Source organism: Natator depressus, chromosome 1 (assembly GCF_965152275.1).
Source record: "Natator depressus isolate rNatDep1 chromosome 1, rNatDep2.hap1, whole genome shotgun sequence".
Lineage (NCBI taxonomy): Eukaryota > Metazoa > Chordata > Testudines > Cheloniidae > Natator > Natator depressus.
Genome location: NC_134234.1, coordinates 148485316 through 148499917, shown reverse-complemented (window position 1 = coordinate 148499917; position 14602 = coordinate 148485316). Strand labels below are relative to the sequence as shown.

General features: G+C 38.5%; 1 protein-coding gene across 1 annotated transcript in view; it reads left to right on the top strand.

Annotated features, from left to right (window-relative positions):
* Nucleotides 1-13927, top strand: part of CFAP47 (cilia and flagella associated protein 47) — a 635949-nt gene extending 622022 nt beyond the window's left edge. Inside the window, exon 64 of the mRNA XM_074968655.1 lies at nucleotides 12134-13927. Coding sequence (XP_074824756.1) covers nucleotides 12134-12343 — 210 coding nt within the window. The 3' untranslated portion in view covers nucleotides 12344-13927. The remainder of the gene's footprint in view (nucleotides 1-12133) is intronic.
* Nucleotides 13928-14602: the final 675 nt, after the last annotated feature.

Sequence of the window (14602 nt, the reverse complement as noted above, 5' to 3'; positions counted from 1 at the left end):
GGATCAGGACCTAAAGGTCCACCCAGCTTGTTGAGCTCAACAAGTGTGTTGAGGGCTATTAATGCTTACAGGCTCAAGCATTTTCGGGCCTAGTTTTGCACCACTGAAATCAATGAGCTCTCTGACTTTTATGATCTGTCTGTACAGCGTCTAGTACAATGGACCCCTGCCTAATTTGGCCTTCAGGCATCAGGATATAGATGTTAAAATATGGAGGTGCTGGCGGCAACTCTGTAGATAAGGTTAAATTCCATTTTGCACCTGAAGATGGGATTCAATCATTTTGATTTATAGGAAAAATACAGTGTATTGTTCTCAAACCTACAGCACTTACTCTCTGAGTACAGAAATATTTTTTTTGAGATTTTACAAGTAAATCTCTGAATTAGTTCATGAAGTTAAAATTAATTAACAACTGGGTCCTTCACAAAATTTATCATCTGCCTCAGGCTCTTCTTTGTCCCAAACCATCTTAACACAGACTCAAATTTCCCATACAGTTAAAGTTAAGGCTGCGAGTCTGTCACGGAGTTACCATGACTTTCCGTGACTTCTGCAGTGGCTGGTGCTGGCTCAGGGGCTGCCTGAGCCGGGCAGCCCCTGGGCCAGCAGCAGCAGTTTGGGTGTGTGGGATAGGGCTCAGGGCTCGGGGTGCGGGGGTGCTTACTTTGGGGTGGGGGGCTCCCCGGCTCTCACTGGCATGGGCCTGCAGCTCTTCCTAGGCGGAGGAGCCAGAGGGCTCCACGCAATGCATGTGCGTGCAGGTCGTGCCCCCGCAGGTCCCATTGGCTGCAGCTCCCGGCCAATGGGAGCTGCGCAGCCAGCACTTGTGGTAGAAGCAACGTGCGGAGCCCCCTGGCCTCTCTGTCACCTAGGAGCTGCAGGGACACGCGGAGCCAGGTAGGGTTTCTTGTTTAAAATTAGTGATGATGTTTTAAATAATTTGTTAAAATGAAGGAAATTCCGTGATGAAAATCTACATTCAGATGTACAGTCCATATAGTGACCTGTCGTGACACCATGAGGAGAAATAAAATATGAAGAAAAGTGTTTTTAAAAGTCAGTTTAATCTAATTTGGGACCAATGCCATAATTGCAATCATCTGCTTATTGCAGGGCACCGTAACAGAGCAGCGTTAAGGTTGTTTGCGTGCCTGAACTGGGTACTTTTTTTTTTTTTAAACTTAAAATATTTTTCAAGTGTACCCTTAACTCTGAATTTCTTGGATTTATAATACTTCGTTTGGGGATAATTGCAACATCCTTGTATTTTTATTTATTTATTTTATATGTACTTTCAGACTTAAATCCATGTTAACATTTTTTTTGCGTCTGGGATTAATTAATAATAGCGAGATCTTTGACACTGACTTCAATGGGAGCAAGTTCAGCATCTACATGACAAGTTCCTTTGCCATTGAAAATAATTCCAAAATAAAGCATATTTCTGTGATCCCTATTTCCCACTATTAATCAAGCTGCACCTCAACAAAGTAGCATCAAACTTTTTACCGCAATATACACACAGAGAATTTCAAGAATTTGAGCAGTGACTGCCTCAACATTGTCCCACTTCATTTCTCCAAAATTATTTCCTTTATACGTGAACCTGGCCTTGAACTCTTCACCCCTGGACAAAAATGGTCCCGGCCTGTAGTAATTTAAAATAAACTATGATCTTCGAATTGATGAAAGGCTAGCATAGACAAAGTATATTTGCCGGAGATGCCATTAATTTTAGCTGGATGTATCTGTACATTCAGAATCAGAGAGGTTGTTAATGGATTATGGTTATTCTGGTATCCTGTAAATCCTCTTCATCCTGGCTCTAATAAACAGCTCTAACCCCCAGGCTACTGGCTATTCTGGGGTCAGTGTCTCTCTCAAGCTCACCCACCCCCCTTCGGGGAAATAGCTATGAGTGTAGTGAAATAATATTTGTGTCATATCTAGTTACATAAACCTCTCTTGCATAGATTTTTTTTCCTAGTCTGATACATTGACTTTCGGTGTGGTTTTGGACTATTTTTAGAAAGAGTTAGGAAATGCCTTCTACTTTCATTCTTTTTCAGTATCACCTCCATTGTGATGCTACTGTAGTCGAGGATTACTGCATCTTCACTGTAAAACTCCCCTGTTTTTGTGGGTGTACAGTCAGACTCTTAACCCTAACTTCTTTTTTTATTAAATTCTATAACTAGTTGACTAGCAAGACTGCTATATTTTGTGCGCTTCAATGAGCTGTGATAATTAGGCTGTAAAGCAGCAGAGATGACAGTATAAGCTCATGCTTTATTTTATGGTGGCCATTACAACTGTATTGCAAAATGAAATGGAAGGTTGGAGGGGAGAGAGAGAAATCCTATAGTCATCTTTTTCTCATTTGCTGAAGACATTAAAGCCAAGCTTTGTACACGCAAATTTGTTGTTTTAGCTGCCCTGCTGAGAAACTCAATCCAGAGCAAGTTATTAGTGTAAGAGATTCAGGCTTGTCTTTACTAGAGTTTAGCATGTACATTGTATTAACAACAATATACTGAAATAATGAAACTTCATTGACTTTTTGTGCAAATCAGGTCCTTAGTCTTAAAGGATGCAAAAAATCTAAAGAAAATTACTGGTTATTTGTTTCATTTACTTGTAGCAAGATACTAACTGCTTGCTGAAGCACTGAAAAAGTCTTTAACTTTCATTTCCACATTGTTAATCTGAAGTGCTGTTTGGAGTAAAATATATTAAAACAGTGCTTTAAGAGCGACTAGGAATTTTTTTAAAAAATCAGTAAAACTGATGTGGAAAATATGGGCTTTTATACTGTTCTGTAGATCAAAGAATGAAGAGGGAAAAAAAAGACAGATAACAACATGCCAGTGAAAAAACCAATCATGGTTGCTTCAATAGCCCTGAAAGAGAACTTCTTAATCAAATTCAGCTAGAAATGAGAAATACACTGACATAGTCCATAAAGAATATTTTAAATAATTGCTCCACTGTGAATCTTCAATACATCTAGGAGCTTTTATAAACAAGATAGTTCTTATTAGAAACCTTGGTGGACCTGCCCTAATGGAAATTTACCAAAGAGAACTGGGTTTTTTCCATGAGCATCAGCAGAAATGTCGGAGAATTTGACAGTTCTCGATTTGTTAGGTTTAAACAGTTCAGAGCCAGATTCTGGCCACACTGTGGCTGCTCTGTGTCAGCTGCAAAGCCATCTTAGCATTGTACCAACCGGATGCCCTCAGTGTAGGGAAATCATAGCTCATGTAGGCAACATGGCTGGAGCGTCCTTGTACACTGGCAGTCCTTGGCTGCCAGAATGGCTTTGTGAGGTATTTCTACATTGCACTTGTAAACCTGTGTCTGTGGGACCCAAGCATGTGGGATCAGTATTTCGAAGCCTGTGCTTGAGGGACCACACTGCATTGTACACCTGGGTTTACAATTGCTGGACCCAGGTCGCACAGCCATGTGAACGCGTCCATACGGTACTACTCAGACCGTCTGATTCAGGTCTGCTGCTTGAGCTGTGTGCACACTGTAAAGTGACAGGGCTTGGACCCAACTCACAGCAGAACTTGGCCTCTGACCCATCCCCTCCAGGATGGTCCTTCAACCCAGGTGCAGAGGTGCTTGCTGCCACTAATCAGGTTGATTTGTGCATGCACAGAAGGGGGGCTTGGACTTAAAGCTGAGTCAGATCCTGGGCTTAGTGTGCAGTGCAGACATACCCATGGAGGGCAGTTGCTGCCTAGCACAAGTTAAGGCAGCCACGAGGTGTGTAAAGCTGGCATACAGCTACTTTTGCTCTCCTCTCTCTCAGCCACGCCCTGCTCTGTGCCAAGCTTAGCTAGAGATCCAAAGGCTTGTTTTGGAATTCACGGATGAGTACATCAGAGATATTCTAAAATAGAGGCCAAATGAAATAAACCTTGGATGATAAAATATATGTCAGTGTAAACCAGATTGCAGGTACTGTTATCAAGCTCTCAAGAATTCAGGCTTCTGTACTGTTATTCCTGCATAATCACTAGCTTAGCCTGTGAAAGATAGCACATCAAAGCCATTAGTCATGCCATGCTGGAAATGGATGATGCAACGTGGAAGTCATGGTGAACAGGTGGGGCTCTGCAACAATGGTAGTTCACCTGGTGTAAAATTCCTGCCATTAACCAAGGATTGAAGTAAATATTTCGTACTGTGAAATGATGTGTTTAAAAGGGAGGCCCCTTCCTTTGATGCAGAATTTGCAGAAGGGGCAACTGCTGTTACGTCTAAGACTGCCAATTATACAGTGTAACTACCTTCATCATTTGTTTAGTATTGTACAGCAAACACCACACTATTTACTACAGTTTTACTCATTATGAATACTCATTATGATCATCATGATACCTGCAGATTGGCCCACACTGCCAAATTCAGATCCAAATCTGAATGGTTAAACATATTGAAGCTCTGGATCCTTGATCAGACTCGTTTCAGTGAGAGAGACTTGAGCGTGGAATGTTTGGGGAGTGAGGTTCAGACAAAGCATTTTTTTTATTAAGTCTCAATTTATCTTACAGTATTCGATTTATTCTTCGTTAGTGAAGGAATATCTGAAATTTGTTAGGTTCTTCAACCAGGAAAATATGTAAAGGCGTTGATATTGTGGTGTGGAAGAGAGACACTGCTTCTTTGACATTGAAAGGTTTGCGCCATATAATCCTACATCCCTTACTTGCACACGTATTCCCATTGACTTGTATAAAAGCCCATATTTTCCACATCAGTTTTACTGATTTTAAAAAATTCCTAGTTTGTGTGCACAGACGTGCATTTTGAAAGAGAAAAATCACAGTTTCATGTTAGCTAGCTGCTCAAAAACATATGTGTATGCATTGTTCTCAGTACCTAGGTGCTTTTCCTTCCACATTGGTCAGTTACCATAATTTAGCAGATTTCATATTAATTTAGAATAGTATAAAAACAAAATCAGTGTCTATTTTGATCAGTGGCTTATCCCAAGACCTTTCTTCCTCCCTTTGTGCATACCAGCTGGGATGTTTGTATGCGCAGGTACCCATTCCCACACTTAGATACTTTTCTTCATGTACTGACATTTTCCACCACAGTTTAGTAGTTTGTGACAGGTTTTTAACTGCAAGTCATACACATACAGTACTGTACATTAGTAAAGGACATTATATGGTATATCTACTGTAACAATTAATTCTGTTTTTAGGACAAAAGTCATCTCTCCATTGCAATGGTGTAAATCCAGAGTAATTCCTCTGACTTTTAATGAAGTCACTCTGCCAATTCTACCTCACCGAGAGATTTCTACCTGTATCAGAGTAAGCTCTATGTCATAGTAAGGGCCAGCATCTAGTCCATTTTCATTAATCTAATTTCAGCACTTCATAGTAACACCAGATTTTAAATATTACACTGTGTGTGTATGAATCTCCTCCTCAAAAGTTCTCATCCCCACCTCACACATATATACCCTCATATTTAAAAAACAGAATGGGACAGGTTATGTGCTGTTGTGGGGAGTTCAGATGTTAACTTTCTATAAAAAGAAAATTGGAGTCATTAATAGGATTTGTAAATTTGTCATTCCTGTTGTCTGCCTATGTTTAAAACTGTCACTTTTCTTCATGCTTTTCACAGAATCTGAGGGAAGGGGGAAATACTTAAATTGCAGTGTGGCCATGTTTGCAGCACTTTCAACTGCCTGGCTGAGCTTTTCCATTAAGTAATTAGTATTCTTCCAAATTTCTAGACTGAACTTTTCCCTCCTTGATTTCAGGCTATAACTGCTTGTGCTACTTATCCAGTTCATTTGAAGTTTACCTTTCATTAATGTTAATATTGGGTGAAAATGTTGATTTGTCCTTAGTCCTGGTAAGATCAAAATAAAAACATCAAGTTTTTAATCCACCTGATTTTGAGTCATATGGCAAGGTATTAAGTGTGTTCGAGCTTATTCCTGTTCTCAGATTTGTGGCTTGTGCTGTCACAGATCTTCAAAAATCTACTGCTGGATTCTGACTTGCTGCATTTTACCCACATCATAGCACAGCATGAACATCCAAAGTAGATATTATACTACAGGACCCTCAGGTGTGAGAGTTTACTTAAGCCCAGTTGCTTTCTACTCTATGAACAGGGCTAAAAATAATTCTGGAAATACAGGAAAGCTACATCATCGAATTGCTCTTGATAGGACAATAAGTTGCTCCTGCAAGTGTTCGTTGATTAAAAACATGCCATCTTTCAACTCTTATCATAAATTTGCAAAGCTCATAAAAATCTATTTGATAGCTTAGTAGCTGTATGGATCTACAGTATGGAATAAGTCTACTTATAGGCCTGTTATTTAATAAATCCAAAGTTTGGTAAGAACCTCACAGAACCCAAGAAACATTCTCAGCCATGATGAACTTACAATTTCAGCAGTCAAAGAAAAAAATTGGGGAAAAGGGCAGCAATATATGAGCAAAGTGATATTAGGCTCGCGGTGGTTCTAGAATTTGTTTTTCTTGTGTTTTTAAAATAAGATACTCCTCTCCTCCACGCCTTCTTTCCTGCTGACCTTTCTCCTCGTTGCTACCTAAAGAGTTCCCACTATCAACATCCATCCCACCCCCACAAAAGGCTGAGTGTCTGATAACAGAAAAACACGCAGCCAATCAAAATAGTTCAGCTACTCCAGTAAACAGTTCCAAACTTCAGGTGGTGCTGTAGTCACAACTGACATATTGATATGCACGGTGTCCCATGAAAACAGCAAGCAGTAAAAGATCATAGTGCTTCAAACCGTGTAATCAAATATAATAAAGATAATATGGAGCAGACAATACAAACATTGCATTGACCACAGGCTTTTTAAAAAGATACCTTTCTCATTACTAGACAATTATTATTTTCAGGAACACATTCCTTTGTATCTATAATACAATGCCCTAGTCTAATCCATGTGCTTTCTTAAGAATTCCATTAGTGACTCTCAATGTCAGTATTCCATTTTCTATACAGTCTATTCATCATAATACTAAGTAAAGAGAGAAGGTGCAAGTTTCTGTGTTTGGAAATACGGACCTGACACAGTAACTTTTACACCTGAGTCAATGGAACTATGTGTGCAAGTAAGGGATGTAGGATTATATGAAGCAAACCTTTCAAGGTCAAAGAAGCAGTGTCTCCCTTCCACACCACAATATCAATGCCTTTACATATTTTCCTGGTTGAAGAACCTAACAAATTTCAGATATTCCTTCACTAACAAAGAATACATTGAATGCTGTAAGATAAATTGAGACTTAATAAAAAAAATGCTTTATCTGAACCTCACTCCCCAAACATTCCACGCTCAAGTCTCTCTCACTGAAACGAGTCTGATCAAGGACCCAGAGCTTCAATGTGTTTAACCATTCAGATTTGGATCTGAATTTGGCAGCGTGGGCAATCTGCAGGGGTCATGATGATCAGAATATTCATAATGAGTAAAACTGTAGTAAATAGTGTGTTGTTTGCTGTACAATACTAAACAAATGATGATGGTAGTTACACTGTATAATTTGCAGTCTTAGAAGTAACAGCAGTTGCCCCTTCTGCAAATTCTGCATCAAAGGAAGGGGCCTCCCTTTTAAGCACATCACTTCACAGTACGAAATATTTACTTCAATCCTTGGTTAACGGCAGGAATTTTACACCAGATGAACTACCATTGTTGCAGATTATAAATTAGCTACAACTAAAGGGACAGTTCATCATGACAGTCCATTAAGAAAGGAATTGGGTTTGGTCACCTTATAATTCATAATCCTAAATCATAATTTTTTAAATTCATGATGGACTACAGCAATCTTTAAAGAATACTTAGCCTCAGTACATTACAGTAGATCCATCCCAAATCCCTCTTCAGATCATAAATTTCTTCCCATCTTAAATAAGAGGCGGAAACTCAGAACGAACATGATTCAATGGTATTTTATTGACTTCAAGTCTACTATAGCTAAGTAACTGCCATTTCGTTAACAATGCACATTAGTAGAGAGCACAGGTGAAAAGGCAGCACAATGGATGATGTCCTTCATTACAAATACAGCAGAAATGAACATAAACACGCATATGTAGTGATCAAATATCAAAAAACACAAGGCAATAGAGTTTATGTTTAAAACCTGCTGGGTAATAAAACTGATTGCTGACAGAACCCGCCAGCTTGACTTAAATCCCTGCCCAAAACAATATAAGAATACTACAGATTGTAAAATTACATCACATATGGGTTTTATGAGCAGGAATGATTTCTTAGCAACCCTATACCTCAGTGTAAATTTTAGTTGCTCCAGCCTATCCGATCTTTTCTCTAGCCTTGAAGTGTTCAATGAATCATGCACACAATGAGTATGATCCTGAGGTTAAACTTTCTTCAAACTAAACTGTTAATCTGACATAATGAAGAAAGATAAACCATTTCACCTTCTGCCAGAGTTAATAAGGCAATTAGCTAACCACAGAGGAAAATTTATGTTTAAAAATGACAGTTATCTTTGGACATAACGTCCTGGTGCTGGCTTTGTCAGCAACTGCTCTTGACTGCATTCATCTTCTCAGAAAATGAAGGCAGGTCCATCAATGTAGAGTATTAAATAGAGATTAGGATAAGGATTAACTAATCAGTTTGTTATACATAACACCACAATATGAAATTAGATTTTGATTCAGATTTTAGAGGAATGGTAATGAGCATTTTTAAAAAAAATTATACGTGCATGATGAAAGATCTAATAAGATCTTATGCTTTATTTTGGTGTTTGTATATCTCAGAAATATCATGGCTTTTGCAGAGTAATTCTGTTTGGCATAGGTAATTAATTTAACACGTCATGTAAAGTCAAGAGTGCTAATTTTAAAGTCAACCGTTTTCAAAAAATATTCCCTGTAAATGGAAAGGTGTTCTGATATTAAAAGACTCAGCAGGAGAGGAACAACTTCTGTTGGTGAGAAAGACATGCTTTTGAGCATAGATAAAACACATTCACATTTTAACCTTCTTGTTTAATTTTGGAGATTAGTTTCATAAAAAGGAGCATTAACATTAAATATTTTATATTGCAGTAGCATCTAGAAGTCACAAACGGGTTGAGGTGTACAACCATATTATAAATGACAGCTCCTGCCCCAAAAAGCATACAATCGAATGCCCGGGAACCTGTGCACACGAGTTGTCTGTGATATGAACACAAGCAAATGATTGCAAGTCACATCTAATATATACTTTAGCAGTGGCAGGATAGCAGTTAATGTCATGGGGAAGCATTATTGCATTGACTCTAGAGTTAAAAATTATTGATGTTTGAAATCTGTTATGAACAGCAAGCCATCAGACTGATGATAAACTAGAAATAGATAAATATCTTTTTGGGTGACCCACCTCCCACATCCCTCTGTCTTCATCTGTATTGTCTTCACATGTATCGACGCTTGTAGTGGAAATTAGAGATGGAGAAGACCCACTAGTCCTTTTAGTTTATTTTGTAGTGCTTTATCCAGGCCATATTCATTCAATAATTATAGAAATTAACATTGCATACTCTGGGAATGTTTGATCACATATGTATTGGATGATCCATGTTTGTCTGAGGGTTTTATTTATATTTTGGGTCAACACTGAGGCTGGGGAATCCTACTCGGATCTAAGGCGAGAAAGCATGCCCAATCCTGGAGCACAGACATTAAAGACCTCCAACAACGCCCATGATAGGAAGAGTGACTAGGCTACACAGCCGATGAAGCAGGCTGTCCTACAAGAAGCATAGTGTAGTGGAATCTGCATAAAACTGGGAGTAACACTTGAGTTCTAAGTCAGATTCTGACACTGAGTTCCTTAGGGAATTCAGTCTACCTAATCCTCAGTTTGCCCATCTGCAACTGAGGGATAAGACTATTTATAATTATCTTGACAGAATTCAATTTTTATTTTTTAATAATTTCAGTGGGGAATATTGATATTTATTTTTAAAGATTCCCCCCCCGCCATTTTTAATGTTCACAGTTCCATGAAATTACAAGTTTTAAGCATTTTTTTGATTGATTTGAATGTTCAGTTGTGGGAAATTATGGGAAGTGTCAGACAATTAAAGACAGCAGACAGATTCAAAAAAGTTAAAACTTTAAAACACAAATTGTCAGCATCACCTCTAAATACACAAAATACATATTCTTAAATCAAAAGATCATAAAAGATATTCCCTCCCCCACGTTATCCTTAAATCAAAGTCTAGTAAGTTCTCAAGCAGCATTTTTCTTACTTTGCCACTCTGTAAATTCTGTTTGTTATCAATGGACATTTCTTTTTTCATTGGTTTGTGTTCGTTGGGTGAAATCAACAGTTACAGATAAAAATCTAATCCTTCCAAGCCTATTTATAACATCTAAATGGGGTGGTGAGGATCATTTAATGCTTGTTCAGCACAGTAAATGCATAAAGTACTATATAAATGCTAATTACCTTTAGTAATAAAACCCTTGTTACTGGAAGTGGGAGAGAGGAGAGGAGTCTATATCTTGTTTTTTTCTTTTTTGGGGTGTAGGGGAGAGGGAGACATCTTAGGATCCCTGGTTATTGCCCCTCTTCCCCCTTTTTCCCCTTACCCCAAAGCAGCTATGTAGATGTTATTGCAGCCATAGATCACAAAGCAGAGAGAAAGGGGGACTATCATCTGCACCGGGCTATTCTTTTAGCCTGATCCAGAGCCTGGTCATGCTATTCCAACCGCATTAGAAGACCTCACAATTAGCACATTTTGTAGTAATCCAGGCCCGAGTTTAAGGGCAAAAGACAACAGAAACCTATAGATCAATGAATTGACAATTAGTTGCAGAGAAAATAACTGAAAGATACTTACTGCATGGAGACACACACACACACGTACATAATGACAGGAAGGATAGTACTAAAGTGACTCAGAGAGAGGAAATGCCTCTAAAAATTAAGGCACTTTAGGCTCAGATATTGAAGAATTGACTGCAAGATCCTGCCTAGCCCCCCCCCCCCCCACACACACATATACAGGAAATGACTGCAATCATAATTCTGCCTTGATAATCACAGACAGGTATAGGAGATAAGAGAGCACTGAAGCTTTGACATGCACATAAGAATTAACTAACTACATGATCAGTGTCTATAAGAAGTAATTAAGTACATGATGAATGCTGTTTGAGCATACATATATGGGGTGACAGCGAGAACCAGGCTGTCTTAACACACAGAAGCAATACAGGAGATGACTGCTGATTGGACACCGAAATATATACTGCACAACTAGATGATGCCCAGCTGGGTCACTCTTGCATACATACAAATAGCCATAAAGGAGGTAAAGAATGTCATGTTCAGTTCATGTAAAGATTCCTAAACTAGAGTTTGCAATGCGAGTCCATAGTTCCACTTTCCATAACACAACTACAAAAGCAGGACTCAAGGTATTAACTATTTTGACCCAACTAAAGTCACCAAAACTTAGAATATCATTTATTACAAGAGCCACAATTAAATTCTAGTGTATAAATAACCCTAGCAACCCATTCATTCCCATCATGCTGTGAAATAAGTCTTTCAGAACAACATACGTGACTGTTATTCACTATAAAAAGAAATGTGTAGCTCACCTAGAGGGGTAGGCTGTGTGTCATTTTTAGTGCACTGCCCTTAGCTCATAAAATAAAATGCTCTTCCTAGTTTTGCATGATCATGTTTTTTCTCTGTGGGTGCAGTTCTGGTTTTGTGACTTCCAGGCACCCTACATGGAGAACAACAAATGGCTTTCTAATTCAGAGGAAAAAGAAAAGGAGTACTTCTGGGACCTTAGAGACTAATAAATTTATTAGAGCATAAGCTTTCGTGAGCTACAGCTCACTTCATCAGATGCTGTAGCTCACGAAAGCTTATGCTCTAATAAATTTGTTAGTCTCTAAGGTGCCACAAGTCCTCCTTTTCTTTTTACGGATACAGACTAACACGGCTGCTACTCTGAAACCTGTAATGAAAAGCACTGTGTTAAATAGCTATTACATATTTCAAGTTATTAAGCCATGATTGCTTTATATCAGATCTCTCCTCTTTGGTTTTCAGACAGCATCAATGCAATGGACATATGAGATCAATGGGCTGCCTCCACAGACCACACCGCCTACTGCGTCAGCAAAAGTAGTTTCTACTAGTGGTTACATGAGGTCAGCTACAGTTCGACAACGCAACTTTTTACGTGAAAATCTGAAGCTAATTACCACTGGCGTATCCTCCCCTGTCAAAGGTGCACCGCTGGTCTTAAGAACAAAATAAAAATATATTTGTCTTAATGTACCATCTGTGGAAAAGTAATCTTTTGTGAAATAAATGATAAAGACTGAAGGAGTCTTGTAAAATTATACATAATGTCTTGATATTTTAAAACAAATCCTGCTTTGATGGTGGCAGTGGGGAACTAAATTTATTTTTTTCTGTCTTGAAGAAAGCTCTGTCTGGTGAAAAAGGGCCCCTGACCCTCAAGGTTAGTTCAATATTATTTGTTTGGTAGCAAACAAATAGTAAAACCAATATAGTAAAAAATCAGAGCGTTTCTGGTGAAAACGCTCTCACATTTCTGGAGCTTTAAATGTTCCTTTCTCAAACAGATATAGGATTTGAAGTTTCTTACTTTTACTAATAAAATTAATATGTCTTGGGTTAGGTTTTAAGGGTTTTTCTATTATAAGAATTTATCTTAAGTTTACCTGAAGTTTTGGGTTTTTATGAATGTTAAAATAGATGCATATTATATTTTTTCAGTGGAAAATACAAAAGGATTTTAGATTTGTACCAGGAGGTTCTTAAATATAAATGTATCATACACATTGCTTTATAGCATAGCAGTGAGTTCCTTTAATTTGGGCAAAACAGATTTGGGAAAAAAAAAAGTTAAGGTTTCGGGGCTTTGGGCTAATGCTGGGCTTACTAAAGCACTTCACAGTTTTAGTAAGGGGACACTACATTTTTGCACATCGTGCTGGGTCACTCACTCAGCACTGTATCCACGCAAAAGTAAACAAGTCAGCCTCTGATTTCTTCCAAGATAAAGCACTTACACGGAGTTTGCAGCACTCTGAGAAAGTTAAAGTGGTTCACAGAGCATATGATCATAGCCTGAATAGTTTTCCAATTCCAATGCTTTGGAAAATGTGGAGTATTTCACTGAATTTAAATCTCCCTGCACTATACAAGCTGAGAATCCTGATTGTCATCCATTCTGAAACATTTCAAAAACTTAGATTACTATACACAAAAACAAGGGTGGGGAGGGGGAGGAAGAGAGGAAAAAAGGGGAAGAGTGGTAAACAGGGAAGTAAAACTTACCTCACTGTGTTAAGCAAACTTTCTATACGTCCATTCGAAACATACTGTCCTAATTCCAAAATCAAAACTACATGAAAAATTAGTGAGGACGGCTGTTCAGATTTTATTTCCTTTATAAAACAGTAAGTATTAAACTAGAACAGTCAGTCACGCTGTGCTTCCATGTTTAGTCAAGAATGATTAGTTAGAGAGAGAGTTTGGTGTTGCAGTGTGTAGACTGTCTTTGCGCCTGGATGTAATGTGGGAGATGATGTCCATGTAATCTTTGTTTGAAAGGAACAATTTGGCAAGTGACCTCGATTCTTCAAGGGCTTTCTTTATTCATGTGCACTATCAAGACTTTTTATTCTTAATAGACTGCTAATTGTAACTATTCCCTTGTTGTCAATGATTTAGATACAGAATAAAAAACGAGGTGGCAATTATAAGTGTTTTACCGGCACATGTATGGAATGACCATCATTACTCAGGACTGGTGAAACTATGAATGACTTACGTTGGTCAGTGCAAAAAAGCACCAATAAAATCCTTTTACCACAAAGTGCTAAATGTGTTTTGTTTATGCCACATATTTTACAGAAATGCGATTATGAAAAAGTTTTAGACTGCTTTATAATAGTTATTACTACTTTTTAATCCCTCAGTCTTAAATACAATGGGCCTGATTCTGACATGATACCAGTATAAAATCAAGAGTAACTCCACTGAAGACCAGGAATGTACATACACATAGACTAGAATCTGGCCCTGTGAATTCAAATGTAGAGGTAGAAGAAGATAAATTAGTGCTGCTAAAATGTATTTAAAATAGTTTTTCCATTTATAAAAGATGTTGCAGTTGTGAGGTACAATATCTCATGGGCTCCCAGGCCTAGAGATGCTGCTATAGGCTTGTCTCCACTTACCAGTGGATCCACGCTGCAGCGATCAATCCACCACGGGGGAAGGGTCAATTTAGCGGGTCTAGTGAAGACCCACTAAATCGACCGCCGATCACTCGCCCATCGTCTCCGGTACTGCACCGGAATGAGAAGCATAAAATAAGTCGACGGGAGAGTTTCTCCTGTTGACCCAGCGCATTTAGACACCGCAATAAGTCGACCGAAGGTACGTCGATACCAGCTACATTATTCACGTAGCTGGAGTTGTGTACCTTAGGTTGACTTCAACCCGTTGTGTAGACCTGCCCTATATCTCATTTGGAAAGCT